This window comes from Caretta caretta, chromosome 11, assembly GCF_965140235.1.
Source record: "Caretta caretta isolate rCarCar2 chromosome 11, rCarCar1.hap1, whole genome shotgun sequence".
In the NCBI taxonomy this organism is placed as follows: Eukaryota; Metazoa; Chordata; order Testudines; family Cheloniidae; genus Caretta; species Caretta caretta.
This window is the reverse complement of record NC_134216.1, coordinates 59913600-59929719: the sequence shown is the minus strand read 5'-3', so window position 1 is coordinate 59929719 and position 16120 is coordinate 59913600. Positions and strand designations below refer to the sequence as shown.

Below are 16120 nucleotides of genomic sequence, written 5' to 3'. Positions count from 1 at the left end.
GTGAGTCTTTTCTGGGAGATAAACTCAAAACTAGTTTGGTAAACATCACTACCTAGATAGCACGGGAAGAAGACTGATGGGATACAAAAGATCAGATGGGCAAATGCTTTTGTGAGTAGCATTTTTTTTTATCCTCAGCCAGTTGCATTTCGGTGTTGATGCTAATGTCAGCTCATCTGATTAGGATGTATTACTTGGTTAAATATTTTTAAAGATCAAAACACAAGTCATCTTATGAAAAAAATAGTAGAATAAAAGTTATTTTAACAGAATATACAGTTAGAGAGAAAACTAACAGTCCTTTGGGGTGATCTGTTTTAGTTGTCATAGAAAAATGTGTAGCTGGTGTTAGGAATTAGGTTGTCTAGGGCTATATCTACAGTACAGAGTTAAATCAACGCAAGTGTCGCCGACAATCATAAACTGCAATAACAACATCGCTTGCACATGTTTACATAATGCTCCCTGCATCAGCGGAGTGCATCCACAGTTAGTTCTCTAGCATTGACAGAGAGAGCAGTGCACCATGGGTAGCTAGCCCACTGTGCAACTTGCCATCTTCTGCTGCTAGGAGTTGTGGGAATGGGGAAATAGATCAGAGTGCATCATGGTTGCAGGCTCCCTGTCCCATCATGAAGTTTTTTCTGTTTCATCATTCCATGGGTGTCCGACTATGTTTCACGCCATTTTTCAACAGCCACTGTAAACTATGCGCCCACCGTCTCCACCTGAAATCATGGATCCAGCGCTGCTCTCTAGTCTTGTCATAAGTGTTATAAACACAAGGTGGCTGATCATGCAGTATTTTATGAGCTGCAAATCTGAACAGGAATCCGTGCTGCCTGCCCTGCTGGGTGCCATGGAAAGAAACCATTCCAGATTACTTTTGGCATTCACAGAGTAGCTGCACGTGGTGGACCATCGCTATTGGGCTTGGGAAGCAAGCACCAAGTGGTGGGATCATATCATTATGCAGGTATTGGATGATGACCAGTGGCTGCAAAACTTTCGGATGCAGAAAGCCATTTTCCTGGAACTGTGTGTGGAGTTCTCCCCTGCCCTATGGCACAAGGACACCACAATGAGAGCTGCTCTCTTGGTGGAGAAGCGTGTGGCAATTGCTGTGTGAAAGCTGGCAACTCCAGACTGTTACTGGTCAGTCGCACATCAGTTTGCAGTTGGGAAGTCCACCATGGGGGTTGTGTTCACTGAGATTTGCAGGACCATTAATCACATCCTGCTACCAAGAACTGTGATACTGGGAAATATGCATGAAATAGTGAATGGCTTTGCAGCAATGGAATTCCCTAACTGGTGGAGTGATTGATGGCATGCATATCCCAATTTTGGCCCTGGGCCGTCTTGCGAGAGAGTACATCAATAGAAAAGGGTACTTCTCTATGGTATTGCAGGTGCTTGTGAATTACTGGGGTCGTTTCACTGATATCAATGCAAGGTGGTCAGGAAAGGTGCATGATCCATGCATCTTCAAGAACACTGGCCTGTACAGAAAGCTGCAAGCAGGGACTTTCTTTTGAGACAAGAAAATTCCAATGAGGGATGTTGAAATCCCTATAGTAAGCATACTCCTATTCCCATGGCTCATGAAACCTTACACAGGAAACCTGGACAGCAGCAAGGAGCGCTTCAACAATAGGCTGAGCAGGTGCAGAATGACCATTCAATGTGCATTTGGCAGATTAAAACTGCACTGGCGCTGCCTTTATGGCAGGTCAGACCTCAATGAGGAAAATATTCTCATGGTCATAGCAGCATGTTGTGCTCTGCATAATATTTGTGAAGCTAAGAGGAAGACGTTTCCCCAGGGGTAGAGGATGGAGGTGGACCCAGATACCACAGCTATTAGAGGGGCACAACAGGGGACTATTCGAATCAGGGAGTCTTTGAAACAGTATTTTTCCACAGAGCCCCCGCTGCATAGGGGAATGGGAAGCAGATTCAAAAACTGCTAATCTTGTACATTTCTATCCTTAACCCACTTCTAGCATATAATGAAACAAAGGCTCTACCTCACATAGCCAGGCAGCATCAAATCAAAATGAGGACCAACCAGAGCTTCCCTCTCTTGCATCATGTGCACCAGAGCCGGAGTGTTGGGACTGGCTTGAACCCTTTGGGGTTGAGAAGAGGTTCTGGCTTGCCATGATACTGGATGACCCTCTCACCTGTCCCATCTCATCCTCCAACTCCACTTCCTCATCCACCACTTCATCCTTAGGGTTGAGTCTGCTGACCGCTGTCTCCAGCCCTCCAAAGTATCCACAGGGCTCTTGGCGATGGAGGTGGGGTTGCCATCGAGTATGGCGTCCAGCTCCTTATAGTGTGGCAGGTCTTCGGTGCAGCACCAGAGTGATGGTTTGACTCCCTTGCCTTCTGGTATGTCTGCCTCAACTCCTTGATCTTCACACAGCACTGAAGTGTGTCTTGTTTGTAGCCGTTCTCCAGCTTGCTATGAGAAATCTTCCCATGGGTATCAAAGTTCCTATGGCTGGAGCAGAGGTGGGACAGTACAGCCTCCTTTCCCTCGCCCCCACCCATTGCTGACCCACCACTCACCTCCTCACTGCCCCAAGTTCCCCCGTTCTGCTCACCACCTCCCCTGCCCGCCAGCCGCTCTCCTCCTCATTACCGGCCAGACCCTTTCCCCGCCCGCCACAAGACCCCCACCACCACTTGCTGTGCAGCTGACTCGCTGCTCACCTCCTCACCCTGCTGCTGCTTCCCCCCTCCCCTTTCCACCTTAAAGCACTAATAACATTCTCCAAGGGAACTGAACTGGCAACAGGTATAGCTCAATTGCCAGATAGATTCTCCTCTGCGCAGCAGCGAGTTTGCTGTATTCTGTATGGAGCAAGGGTAGGCAACGCGTGCCGAGCTGATTTTCAGTGGGACTCACACTGCCCGGGTCCTGCACCCCAGTCCCAGGGGCTCCACTGCTGGCCTGGGGTACTGGCCGCTGGACCCCTGCAAGCTGGGGTTCCATCTGCCAGCCCCGCTCAGCCTGCTGCCGGCCCTGGGTCCCGGCCACCAGTCCAGGGGGTTCTGCTGCCGACCTGGGGTCCTGGCCACTGGCCCGGGGCTCTGCAGACACTCCCAGCTGTGGCCCACTGGCCCCAGTCTGGGGCAATGAGGGGTGCAGACAGGGGCAAGAGGGGTGACAGCTCAGCACCCCCACCTTAAAAATTGTTCCAGCGCCACTGTGCTGGGATATTTTAAAGTCCGGATTTGCTGCTTACATCACTGTCATGCCAGGTGGAACAGCGCACTTCATTTGACGTTGAGATTAGAATGTACATGCAAGAACTGGAATCAGAATTTTCTGACAGATTTCAAGATTTCCAGCAATTTGGCCCAATGCTCTCTTTTCTAATTAAACCTGAAAAGTTCAATGAAAGCAGCTTGGATTTGTCTGTATTTCAGTGGATGGGTGTTGAAGATTTCGAAATGCAGATCATTCAGTTAAAAAGCTCAGAACTGTGGGCATCAAAGTTTGGAGATCTGCGGAGTGCACTTGAAGCTACCGAGAGAGATCATGGGGCCTCTATTTTGACCTGCTGGACATCCCTGCCAGTGAAATTTAACTGTTTGAAGAAAATTGTTTTTGCAATGCTTTCAGCATTTGGATCCACATACCTGTGTGAACAGGTATTTTCACACATGAAATCTGTCCTCTCTCCCTCTCGGAGCCGGTTAACAGCTGATCACTCAGAAGCCTGTGTGCAGCTTAAAGTATCCAAATACATGCCAGACACTGGAAAACTCATTAAGGAAAAGCAAAGGCAAGAATCACACTGAACTGATAAGACTGGCATTTTAATTTAATTTTAAATGACGCTTCTTAAACATTTTAAAAACCTTATTTACTTTACATACAACAATAGTTATATATTATACACTTATAGAAAGATACCTTCTAAAAACGTTAAAATGTATTACTGGCATGCAAAACCTTAAATTAGAGTGAATAAATGAAGACTCCGGCACACCACTTCTGAGATGTTGCCGACCCCAGTATAGAGAGAGACCAAAAGCCAGGCTACCCACACCAACCTGAAGCCTAATCTGCCCTTTTGAAAAAGTGTTTGTCATTGACAGCCTGCATTAAGGCAGTAGTTTAATCACCTTCATTACACAGAATTCCCTGCCAGACTCATTTACTTAAACTGGGTTTGAATAAAATGACTTTATCGAGAAGTAAACTCACTGGCTATTTCAGGTCCTCCTTGTGCTAGGTTAACAGTTACTACTTCTGGGTACAGAGAATAACTGAAGGGTCATCATTTGGAAACTGTTTTTGACCCCAATAACACAAGGGGTTATATTGTAGGAAAGGCTTCCTGGGCATTGGCAAATGCCTGTTTAAATGGCTTCATGACCACTTTAATGGCTCTTTAACAGTTGCAGTGATCTCTGCTACTCGGTCTCTGGAAGGCTTTTTCACTGTGTAAAGTTACTCAGGGCTCCAGCAGCTGCAGGGACCTCCAAGTGGGGAAGGGGATGGGGTGGAGGAGAGGAGGAAGATTCACCCCAGGCAGCAGCAGCAAGCCGTGGGAGCCTCGGGGAAGGGTCAAAGCAGGGAGGCGGGGGTTTGGGGGCACCACAGCCAAGGTGTTGGGTGGCAGGGACGGCTGTGCTAGGAGAGGCAATGCCTCCCCTTGCCTATTGTACCTGTCACCCATGACACTGACACTGTGTTGATCTAATTTTGCCTCAGAAAACTCTATGCCTCTCATTCAGGTGGTTTTATTTTGTTGGTGTAGCAGGAGAGTTAAATCGGTGGGAGAGCATTGCAGTTTGTACACCTCCATCATTTGTCAATGAAAGCTGACTTTTGTCGACAAAACTATGTAGTGTAGACAAGGCCTGAGCATTGTTTGAAAAGGGGGTGGGTGATACACTTTAGAGATGTGAATAATTTTTTTCAGTTAGTTTTCTGACAGAATATGTAATATGCCGATGTCAAGATGGAGTAAATATATAAAACGAGAAATCTTACAATAAGAAGGTAATTGGGCAGCCATCTGTGAGATGTAATACATGAATAAATACGTCTTTTTGCCAAATGGGATTATTCTTTGATACTTTCAAAATTAAGACTCCCAAAAATTTCTCTACGGTTAGGGTATATAAGTATTAAAAAGCCAATCATGGGTGTAGTAGTTTGATTTCTCCTTACTTCAGACCTGGCCATTGTAATTGTTATAGTATTGTTCATAACTGTTTAAAGTAAGAAATATGGATTTCAGCCATTACTAAGGTTTCTGTAACATATATTTCTGCTGGAGAATTCTTTCTCCCATAGCAATATTACATTGTTTCATGTTACACTTAGCATGTGTAGGAACCAAGCAGGAAACTTTCCTAGAGTTAGTAGTAGAAAGTGTGTGTGTGTGTACACACACAATCAACCAACTTTATTATATGGACAAACATAACAAATATGAAAAAACTGATTTTTGATCGGAGGAAAACAAGCATTTATAACTACTTATCAACAAATACTGTTAAAATTGGGAAGAAGAACCCATTTCTCAGGAAAGTATAAGGAAATAAAGCACAAATATTATTTGCGTACATGATTGTATACACTGGTTTTGCATTATCTTTATTTAATAACAAATTATGCAAATCCTAGTAGACAGTTCCTCAGCATAAAAATACAGTTACAATTAAAGCCACTTGGCAGGCTTAGCAACCAAGGAGTTAGTCACTATGAAGGTGCTACTCTTTCACCTACAGACTTTTAGAACAAAAGTAAAACAATAATGGAGCATTGGCATTGAACATGCCCTGTGGGGGGCTTGAGTTTCCAATGATGTCAGTCTAGTACCTTCCAGGAACACTAACATTCAGTGCATGTGACTTTTTCTAAAGCGCTTTGTATAACCTTTCATAAGGATATTGGCAACAACTAAAATAATTCCATCAGGATTAAAAATAGGTGCTCCATTTCTGTAGGCAACTTTCTAGAGAGTCTATTCTGCTACTTAAACATGTTAATAATTCCAGTATTTATTTTTATGGATGTTATGTGTGCATCTCTGTAAATTAAATCCATAGGACTAAATTATGGTTGGCCTTGCATGGGTAAAGGAGAGTGGAGATGGTGCAGGGATCCCCTCTTCACCATTGTTCCTGCATTGGAGGCTGCAGTTATAATAGTTTGGCTGAATGTGCTGGCTAATGCTCCCATGTTTAAACAAACAGCCAGTGATTAAATGTAAGGTAATTAAATGTTTCAAAGCCAAGTTTGCCTGCAGTCTGTCTAAAAATTCCAGTATACATTTTTTGTACGTTCATATGTTTCTGTGGGAATGTGTATGTATATGCTTAAATTACCCAGAGCCTAGCCAGGCTTTTAATATTCCAGCCATTTAAAATGGCATCTGAGAAAGTGACACATTGGCTGAGGCATGCTTTGTTTTCTTTTACAAAATAATTTTCAGTTTATTAAGCCTCACAATTGAATTTGGATCTAAGTGAGAGCTTTTGTTTGTTTTAACCGATTTATTTGAGCATGAGCTTTCCTGAGCTACAGCTCACTTCATCGCTCATGCTCAAATAAATTGGTTAGTCTCTAAGGTGCCACAAGTCCTCCTTTTCTTTTTGCGAATACAGACTAACACGGCTGCTACTCTGAAACCTTTGTTTGTTTTGTTTTAGCTCCTCATAAAGTTTAGAACAAGTCAAAAAATGAGTTTGAGAAATAAATACAAAGGGGCCCGGGTGCCACGGCAGCCCTGCGTCAGGATTTGTTCTCCCCTCGCAGCGCGTTTCTCCACTTACAACCGTCTCTCCCACGCGCCGGGGCGCTCGGGGCCGTTCCTCCTCCCGCCGCCAGAGGGCGCGGGCCGCGCGCTGGGGCAAGCGGCCGTTGCCCCGGTCGTGGAGGCCGGGGGCGCCGCGACGTCGGCCCCCGGGGCGAGGGGCTGCGTGTTCTCGGCCTCCCTGTTCCCGCTCCGGCCAGCTCGACGCGATGGATGCGGTGCAGAGGAACTCCAGCGGCGGGGCGGCCAAGTTCGGCAAGGCGCGTTCCGTGCTGAAGGTGAGGATGGGGGGGTCGAGGGGGTGAGGGCGGGGTGTGTGTGGAGTGCAGGGGGATGGAGGCTGGTGAGGGTGGGGTGGGAGTATTGGAGGGCAGGGTGCTGGGGTGTGGAGGGTTGATGAGGTGTGGGGGAGGTCGAGGGGGTGAGGGCGGGGTGTGTGTGGAGTGCAGGGGGATGGAGGCGGGTGGGGTGGGAGTATTGGAGGGCAGGGTGCTGGGTGTGGAGGGTTGATGAGGTGTGGGGGTGTTGGAGGGTGGGGTGGGGGGTCGGGGGTGAGGGCGGGGTGTGTGGAGTGCAGGGGTATGGAGGCGGGTGGGGTGGGAGTATTGGAGGGTACTGTAAATAGTGTACTGTATTTTCTGTTTGAAAAGGCCATTGCAAAATCTTTTTTTCTTACTTCTGGTAGTTGTTGCAGAAAATCCTGAAGCCATCTGATAAAGGAACTGAACAACCTACTGACGTCCACAGTTTAGTCCCCTGTGGAGATGTGGTATGTACACTACAGACCATTGTTTCTCTAACAGTGGTCTGTGGTACTTGGAGGAATAGGGGGCAATCAATGAAGAGTTGGCTGGTCACATAGTGCTGCCTCTTTCTTCGTGTTTTCAGTTACCAAATTACATTTAAAAACATGTAAAATTAATATTAAGTCAGTGTTTTATGTATTTTTAGTTAAGTTCTTGTTCTAGTTGTCACTTGGATATTAATGCAGTCATAAACTCGAGGGTGGTTGCTCATATGATAGATCATGTCTCCTCTCGTTATCTATGAGAATCTCTTTATTAAGATACCTACAAAATGAAGGTTTAGTGTAACAAATTTATTTGAGCATAAGCTTTCGTGAGCTACAGCTCACTTCATCAGATGCATGCAGTGGAAAATACAGCGGGGAGATTTATATACACAGAGAACATGAAACTAACTGTTTCCACATATCTATTCAGGGGACACCATCATACGGCCTAATCACATCAACCACAGTATCAGAGGTTCATTCACCTGCACATCTACCAATGTGATATGTGCCAGCAATGCCCCTCTGCCATGTACATTGGCCAAACTGGACAGTCTCTACATAAAAGAATAAATGGACACAAATCAAATGTCAAGAATTATAACATTCAAAAACCAGTCGGAGAACACATCAATCTCTTTGGTCACTAGATTACAGACCTAAAAGTTGCAATTTTTCAACAAAAAAACTTCAAAAACAGACTCCAACGGAGACTGCTGAATTGGAATGTGTCATTACACAAAGTAAAACTATTTCCCCATGTTTATTCCCCCCGCCCCTGTTCCTCAGAGGTTGACCATCCTTGTCAATTGCTGGAAATGGCCCACCTTGATTATCACTACAAAAGGTGTCATGTCCCCCCTCCCCCACTCTCCTGCTGGTAATAGCTCACCTTACCTGATCACTCTTGTTACAGTGTGTATGGTAACATCCATTGTTTCATGTTCTCTATGTATAAAATCTCCCCACTGTATTTTCCACTGAATGCATCCGATGAAGTGAGCTGTAGCTCACGAAAGCTTATGCTCAAATAAATTGGTTAGTCTCTAAGGTGCCACAAGTGCTCCTTTTCTTTCTACAAAATGAAGAAGTATGGGAACCTCTTCATCAAATTCTTATATTCTTACAGGTTTCAGAGTAGCAGCTGTGTTAGTCTGTATCCGCAAAAAGAAAAGGAGTACTTGTGGCACCTTAGAGACTAACAATTTTATTTGAGCATAAGCTTTCGTGAGCTACAGCTCACTTCATCAGATGCATCACGAAAGCTTATGCTCAAATAAATTTGTTAGTCTCTAAGGTGCCACAAGTACTCTTTTTCTGTGTGCTTACAGAGATTTAAAAATTACTATGCAACTCTTGGTAAAATTTAATCACCTGATTCACTTGAACATACTCGTTCAGGGATGTCCTTGAAATTGTTCTATATTGCAGAACGTTTATTTATTTTCATTTCACTAATAAGCTTCTGTGTTCACAGCTGAAGCCAAGAGACTCATTGTTCAGTTTACTGATAAAATTTTTTTTTTGTTCTGTGGATCAGGCATTGTACAACTAAAAGGGAGACATAGCCCCTGTCGCCATGAGTTCACTGTCTTTTACAAAGCAACTACAATCTTTGCCTATATCAAATGGAGATCTAATACCAGATCCATGGATTTGGTCTATAAAAAATGTAAATACATATTGTATCACTCAAAAACAAATTATTTAATGTTTATTTAAAACATTGTTAAAGAAGCAATAATACCTTGCCTAAAGTATAGGCATGTTTGGGTTTTTTCCTGTAAGGTCTCCAAAAGTGTCATTTATTCACCATCCCTGTGTACATTGTAATGCCTTATTGCTTTTTAAAATTGCTGTAATTGCTTAATTTTTCTCCCTGTCTAGTTCTGAAACTTCTATATCTCTGAGCGGTATATTTTAAAAAAGAGTAATGGAATTCTACATAGACTAAATCCTGAAATATTTCCCAAGGCAAAATTGAATAAAGAATCCAGGATTTGGCCTCATAGTTAGAGGGAAAAGGTTTCCACCTTTTTTGGGTTTGCTGGAAGTGTGTAATTTTTTCTGAAACCCTGTATTTCTTCTCACCATTTTATAAAGACTAAGTTACTACATTGTTTTGCTACAAAGCAACAAATGCATTTGCTTGTATTAAGTAATGACAAATGACTTCTGGTGTTAAGTGCCTATAAAAAATTTCTGTATCAGGACCTAAAGCAAGTTTCAAGATTTTTGTGGGATTAATTTATCACTTGTCCTCTTTCGGGTTTCATTAGGTCGGTTGCCTGGCTGTTCATGTGAAGATGTGCAAAGATTTTACATCAAAATGTATCCTTTTTCTATTTCCCTACCCTCTGCAAAGCATATTTTCCTCTGTCTTTGCACTGATAACACCTTTAGAGTACTCTGTCAGGAAAGTATAGAGCCTCTTACTCTGTAGGTTCTTGCAGTTCATTTAAGAGATAATGCTTTCTTTCTCTAGCTATTGAGTTTGACATTCATATAGTGTGTGACCTTATTTGGAATTTAGCACTGAGCCAGGGTCCAGTAATAGAAGCCTAAGGAGACTCACTGAGTAGACTTTGTTGTTTATGTACTGTAGGAACAAAAGACACATTTACATTGAGAGAACAATTGTAATTTTAAAAAGCAAAGATATTTAATTATTAGGATTATTATATAGCAATCAGTACTCTATCTAGACTGAATTTTTGACTCATGAAAGGGTGACAAATTATTTTTAAACCATTTACATTGTTACTGTTAGTGACCAGAAGACACTTGGGAAATCTTAAGTACAGTATTTCAGGCAGTCTGCACAAAACTTCATGTTTGACTAAATAGTATGTTGCTCACGTTTTAAGTAATCTTATTTTTTATCATAAAACAAATGAAAACAATATATAATAAATAGGGCCCTACCAAATTCACGGCCATGAAAAACGCGTCACGGACCGTGAAATCTCGTCTCCCGGGGGGAGACTAGCGTTTCTTAAACCTGGGGTCCTGACCCAAAAGGGAGCTGCAGAGGGGTAGCAAGGTTATTTTGGGGGGGTAGTGGTATTGTCAATGTTACTTCTGTGCTGCCTTCAGCGCTGGGTGGCTGGAGAGCAGCAGCTGTTGGCCAGGCGCCCAGCACTGAAGGCAGCGCCCCGCCAGGAGTAGGGCAGAAGTACGGCTGGCAATATCATACCATGCTGCTCTTACTTCTGCGCTGCTGTCTTCAGAGCTGGGCAGCTGGAGAGTGGTGGCTGTTGATTGAGGGCCTAGTTCTACAGGCAGCAGCGCAGAAGTAAGGGTGGCAATACTGTGCCTTGCTGTCCTTACTTCTGTGCTGCCGCTGGCGGCAGCTCTGCCTTCAGAACAGCCACAGTTCTCCAGCTGCCCAGCTCTGAAGGTAGTGCCACTGTCAGCAGCAGTGCAGAAGTAAGGGTAGCGATACCACAACCCCACCTACAATAACCTTCCAACCACCTCCGCAACTCCCTTTTGGATCAGGACCCCTACAATTACAACACTGTGAAATTTTGGATGTAAATAGCTGAAATCATGAAATTTATGACAGGTTTCAGAGTAACAGCCGTGTTAGTCTGTACTCGCAAAAAGAAAAGGAGTACTTGTGGCACCTTAGAGACTCACCAATTTATTTGAGCATAAGCTTTCGTGAGCTACAGCTCACTTCATCGGATGCATACAGTGGAAAGTGTAGAAGATCTTTTTATACACACAAACCATGAAAAAATACCTCCCCCTACCCCATTCTCTGCTGGTAATAGCTTATCTAAAGTGATCACTCTCCTTACAATGTGTATGATGATCAAGTTGGGCCATTTCCAGCACAAATCCAGGTGTTCTCCCATCTCCCCCCCCCCCCAACCCACTCTCCTGTTGGTAATAGCTATGGGTACCCGCATGGCCGCACAGTATGCCAACATTTTTATGGCTGACTTAGAACAACGCTTTCTCAGCTCTCGTCCCCTAACGCCCCTACTCTACTTGCACTACATTGATGACATCTTCATCATCTGGACCCATGGAAAAGAAGCCCTTGAGGAATTCCACCATGAATTTCCATCCCACCATCAACCTCAGCCTGGTCCAGTCCACACAAGAGATCCACTTCCTGGACACTACAGTGCTAATAAACAATGGTCACATAAACACCACCCTATACCAGAAACCTACTGACCGCTATTCCTACCTACATGCCTCCAGCTTTCACCCAGACCACACCACACGATCCATTGTCTACAGCCAAGCTCTGCGATACAACCGCATTTGCTCCAACCCCTCAGAGACAAACACCTACAAGATCTCTATCAATCATTCTTACACCTACAATACCCACCTGCTGAAGTGAAGAAACAGATTGACAGAGCCAGAAGAGTTCCAGAAGTCACCTACTACAGGACAGGCCTAACAAAGAAAATAACAGAATGCCACTAGCCGTCACCTTCAGCCCCCAACTAAAACCCCTTCAACGCATTATTAAGGATCTACAACCTATCCTGAAGGATGACCCAACACTCTCACAAACCTTGGGAGACAGGCCAGTCCTTGCCTACAGACAGCCCCCCAACCTGAAGCAAATACTCACCAGCAACCACGTACCACACAACAGAACCACTAACCCAGGAACCTATCCTTGCAACAAAGCCCGTTTCCAACTGTGCCTAAATATCTATTCAGGGGACACCATCACAGGACCTAATAACATCAGCCACACTATCAGAGGCTCGTTTACCTGCTCATCCACCAATGTGATATATGCCATCATGTGCCAGCAATGCCCCTCTGCCATGTACATTAGTCAAACTGGACAGTCTCTACGTAAAAGAATAAATGGACACAAATCAGATGTCAAGAATTATAACATTCATAAACCAGTCGGAGAACACTTCAATCTCTCTGGTCACGCGATTACAGACATGAAAGTTGCGATATTACAACAAAAACACTTCAAATCCAGACTCCAGCAAGAGACTGTTGAATTGGAATTCATTTGCAAATTTGATACAATTAACTTAGGCTTGAATAGAGACTGGGAGTGGCTAAGTCATTATGCAAGGTAACCTATTTCCCCTTGTTTTTTCCTACCCTCCAGACGTTCTTGTTAAACCCTGGATTTGTGCTGGAAATGGCCCACCTTGATTATTATACACATTGTAAGGAGAGTGATCACTTTAGATAAGCTATTACCAGCAGAGAATGGGGTAGGGGGAGGTATTTTTTCATGGTTTGTGTGTATAAAAAGATCTTCTACACTTTCCACAGTATGCATCCGATGAAGTGAGCTGTAGCTCACGAAAGCTTATGCTCAAATAAATTGGTGAGTCTCTAAGGTGCCACAAGTACTCCTTTTCTTTTCATGAAATTTATGATTTTTTTTAAATCCTATGACTGTGTAATTGACCAAAATGGACTGTGAATTTGGTAGGGCCCTAATAATAAAACTTCAAGAGTTTTATTATTTCTCTTTTCAGGTGTTTTTTCCCTCACTATGAATAGTACATCAGCTTCCTAACATTACAGTTAATCACAGGCAGTCTGTGGGTGTGTTTTAGTTCTGAATGTTTTAATCACAGGTCTCACAGTTCAGTGCACCGCATTCTTCAATGTGGCAACATCGAAGTAACTTGCCATTAAGTCCCTGGAGCAGGGCAGTTACCTGGCTCCTAGAAAAAAGGCTAGGCTGATAGGGGGAAGCAGCCACAGCTGGCCCACGCCCCAGTCAGGCCACATCTGGCCCTGTTATAAGGGCCCAGGGAGGAGCTGGGTCAGTCTCTCTCCAGCTGTAGAGAGAGAAGGACCTGGCTGCCTGGGAGCTGAGCAGGGTACCTGAGTGGAGCAGGGCTGGGGAAAGGCTAGAGGAGCTGGGGAGCTCCATCCTGGAGAACCCCCCAGGCTGCAGGCCTTGCTAAAGGCTGGGAAGGGTACTGGGGTTGCAGAAGTGCAGCCCAGGGTTAGGCAAAGGCAGCAGGTCTCAACCCCTTTTGCCAGTGATGAGTGGATTACAGACTGCAGTCTACCCCAGTGAGCGGTGGCTAGATGGTGACTGGCAGTAGCTGCTGAGACAAGGTGCAGATAGACGGTTGGGGGTTCCCCGCGGAGGGGAGACCCAGAGGCTGCGGGGGAACAGCAGAGGGCAGAACCCCGAGGTAAGGGGCACCGGGGTCTGGGAGGGACATGGGGGCTGAGGCAAGCGGGACATTGGCCAGCAGAGGGAGCTCCAGAGCTGGAGAGCTAATTCCCAGGATGACCAGCAGGAGGCGCCGCACCGGTGAGTCGTCGCTTTGCTACAGTGCCTTTTGCCAATTTTTGTGAATTTACAGTCTGATCTTAAAAAAAAAATGCTGTTTTAACAATATACAGGTGCAACTGAATTACCCAAAAAAGGGAAACAGTAAAATTGACAATAGTGTAATAGTGAGGAGACAAATGTGAATTCATATTTTGACCACTGCCCGTGGTCAAATATCTGCTTATTTCTGAAAGAAGAAATAGCAGTATGATCCTGGTTAAGTGCCAGTGTGGACAGAAAAAAGAAATTTTAATCTTAAAAGAATACCCAGGTTTATTAATTGGTTTTGCACACATGCAGTGAGGAGAATTAGATGTTACTGACTACTGCTCATTATTTTCATGGTAGTCACTACCATGTAATAAACCCACTTTGCTGTTGCTGGCTCACTAAAAAGATCTCTCTGTTTCCTAAATGAATGTCTTTCAGTCAATGTACAGCAGAATACAAACTTGCTGCTTCGCATTAGTGTTAATGAAGTCATGAAATGCACAAATCCACAGAGTTTCAAATCACAGTTAAAGAAGAGCAGAAAGGACATGGTGATTCATTTTGAAGATGTGAAATATTTTTCTGTACAGGTATTATTACAGCCTCTGCTCTTTTATAATGTAATTCTCATTATTGGTTTAATAACATGATAGCACTAAATATCTAGAGCTGTATTTTCAGGGGCAAGGAGGAGGGAATCTCATGTACTGTGGTACTTTGTGAGTATTCTCTTTTTTTTAATCAATATACATCTCATCTAGGTTCATAAAGTAAAACTGCAATTAAGTCTGCAGGCTCTGCTCCAGTCCCTTAACCACAAGACTGTTTTTCTCTGCCCAGAGTTTAGAGATTGTTATTGCTATCTGGTCAAGAGAGGATGAACTGAAGATTATTCTCTGGTTGAGTAGGGTGCACATACGGTGGGACTTGATTTGGTGTAACGTAGAAATCATTGGAGTTACGTTGTTGTAAAACTGGTATAATGTATTGGTGAGTCAGGCCCATAGTGTTTGCTTGGTGATTTTATATTCATTTGTCAAGTATGGTACAGTGTACTGGGGATATGTGGCTCATTCTGTCATTGTTCAAGCTAAATTGTGAACAGGCATACAGTTGTTCCATGGTTTAGATTGGAGGGAATAAAAGGGCTGATTTAAGACTGTTTTGGGTAGTAAACCTCTGCATTTCCATGCTTTCCAATGTTTGATTTAAGTGTAATCTTAACTTTGAATTTCCGGGCTTTCAGATATTTGTATTTTTTTTAATTGCAATGTTTTAAGATATTTTCCCTCTGAAGTTATTGATACATATTTACAACCTTATGTCCTGCTTAACTTGTTTTGATGTGGAATTATTTGGGGCTCATTTTTAAGAAAAGCTTAGCTCTACTCTAGCCAATTCCACTACACCATACCATCTTTGTCAAACTAAGCACACTTAATCTGGGCTGTGCCTACTGGGAGGGTGGAAGGTGGTGGGATTGATGTGAAGCATGACTGGGTGATATGGGGGAAGTCAAAATGCCTTTGCTAGTGGGTGTGATGGGGTTCTCCATTTAGCCTTCGTTGTGGAGCATAAATTCCTATTATTTGGGGCAACTGAAACTTACTATTACCCCTTTTGACCCAAGCAGTAGGCCAAAATTTAAGGTGTTTTGGGTTGTTTCCTTTAGGAGAAATTGATGATAATCAGATGTTTCTTTGATGCAGTCCTGTTTACTTACAAAGAAGGTACACAAAGCCCTGTTTCTCTGAAAGCAGTAAGGTCAACTAGCAGGAGGTAGTTTCCTTGCTCATAATTCCAAGCCTGCATTTCCAACCAGCATTCTGCCCCCAAACCCTTTTTCTTAGCTTTCTGTTATGCCCATGCTACCAATTATTCTCTTACTGTCTCCTGGCTTTCTGCCTGCCTCTGACATGCAACTGCAGTTCAATTAGTTGCCAGTCCCTGCATTTATCATCCCTCAGGGCATCCTACTGGACCAGATGGCCCCGCTGCTGCCCAGACCTTGTGTGAAGTCTACTCCTTCAATAGAAGTTTCCATTATTTCAACTATTGCAGTACTAAACAGAGGGACATTTAATTGTTCTCCCATCTAGCCTAAATGGAAGATGCCCACTAGTGTGCCATCAGTTTCAAAGAGATCTGTGAGTGCCCAGCCTTCACTTGTTCCCCTCAGAACTGTGTAGTGAGTGCTGTAGCAAATAGGTCAGTTTGCCCCAGATTTAACCCTTTCCTCAGTTG

General features: G+C 44.0%; 1 protein-coding gene across 1 annotated transcript in view; it reads left to right on the top strand.

The window, feature by feature from the left end:
• Positions 1 to 6997: 6997 nt before the first annotated feature.
• Positions 6998 to 16120, top strand: part of CATSPERT (catsper channel auxiliary subunit tau) — a 43718-nt gene continuing 34595 nt past the window's right edge. Inside the window, exons 1-4 of the mRNA XM_075117655.1 lie at positions 6998 to 7066; positions 7474 to 7557; positions 9861 to 9912; positions 14315 to 14466. Of these exons, the coding sequence (XP_074973756.1) occupies positions 6998 to 7066; positions 7474 to 7557; positions 9861 to 9912; positions 14315 to 14466 (357 nt within the window). The remainder of the gene's footprint in view (positions 7067 to 7473; positions 7558 to 9860; positions 9913 to 14314; positions 14467 to 16120) is intronic.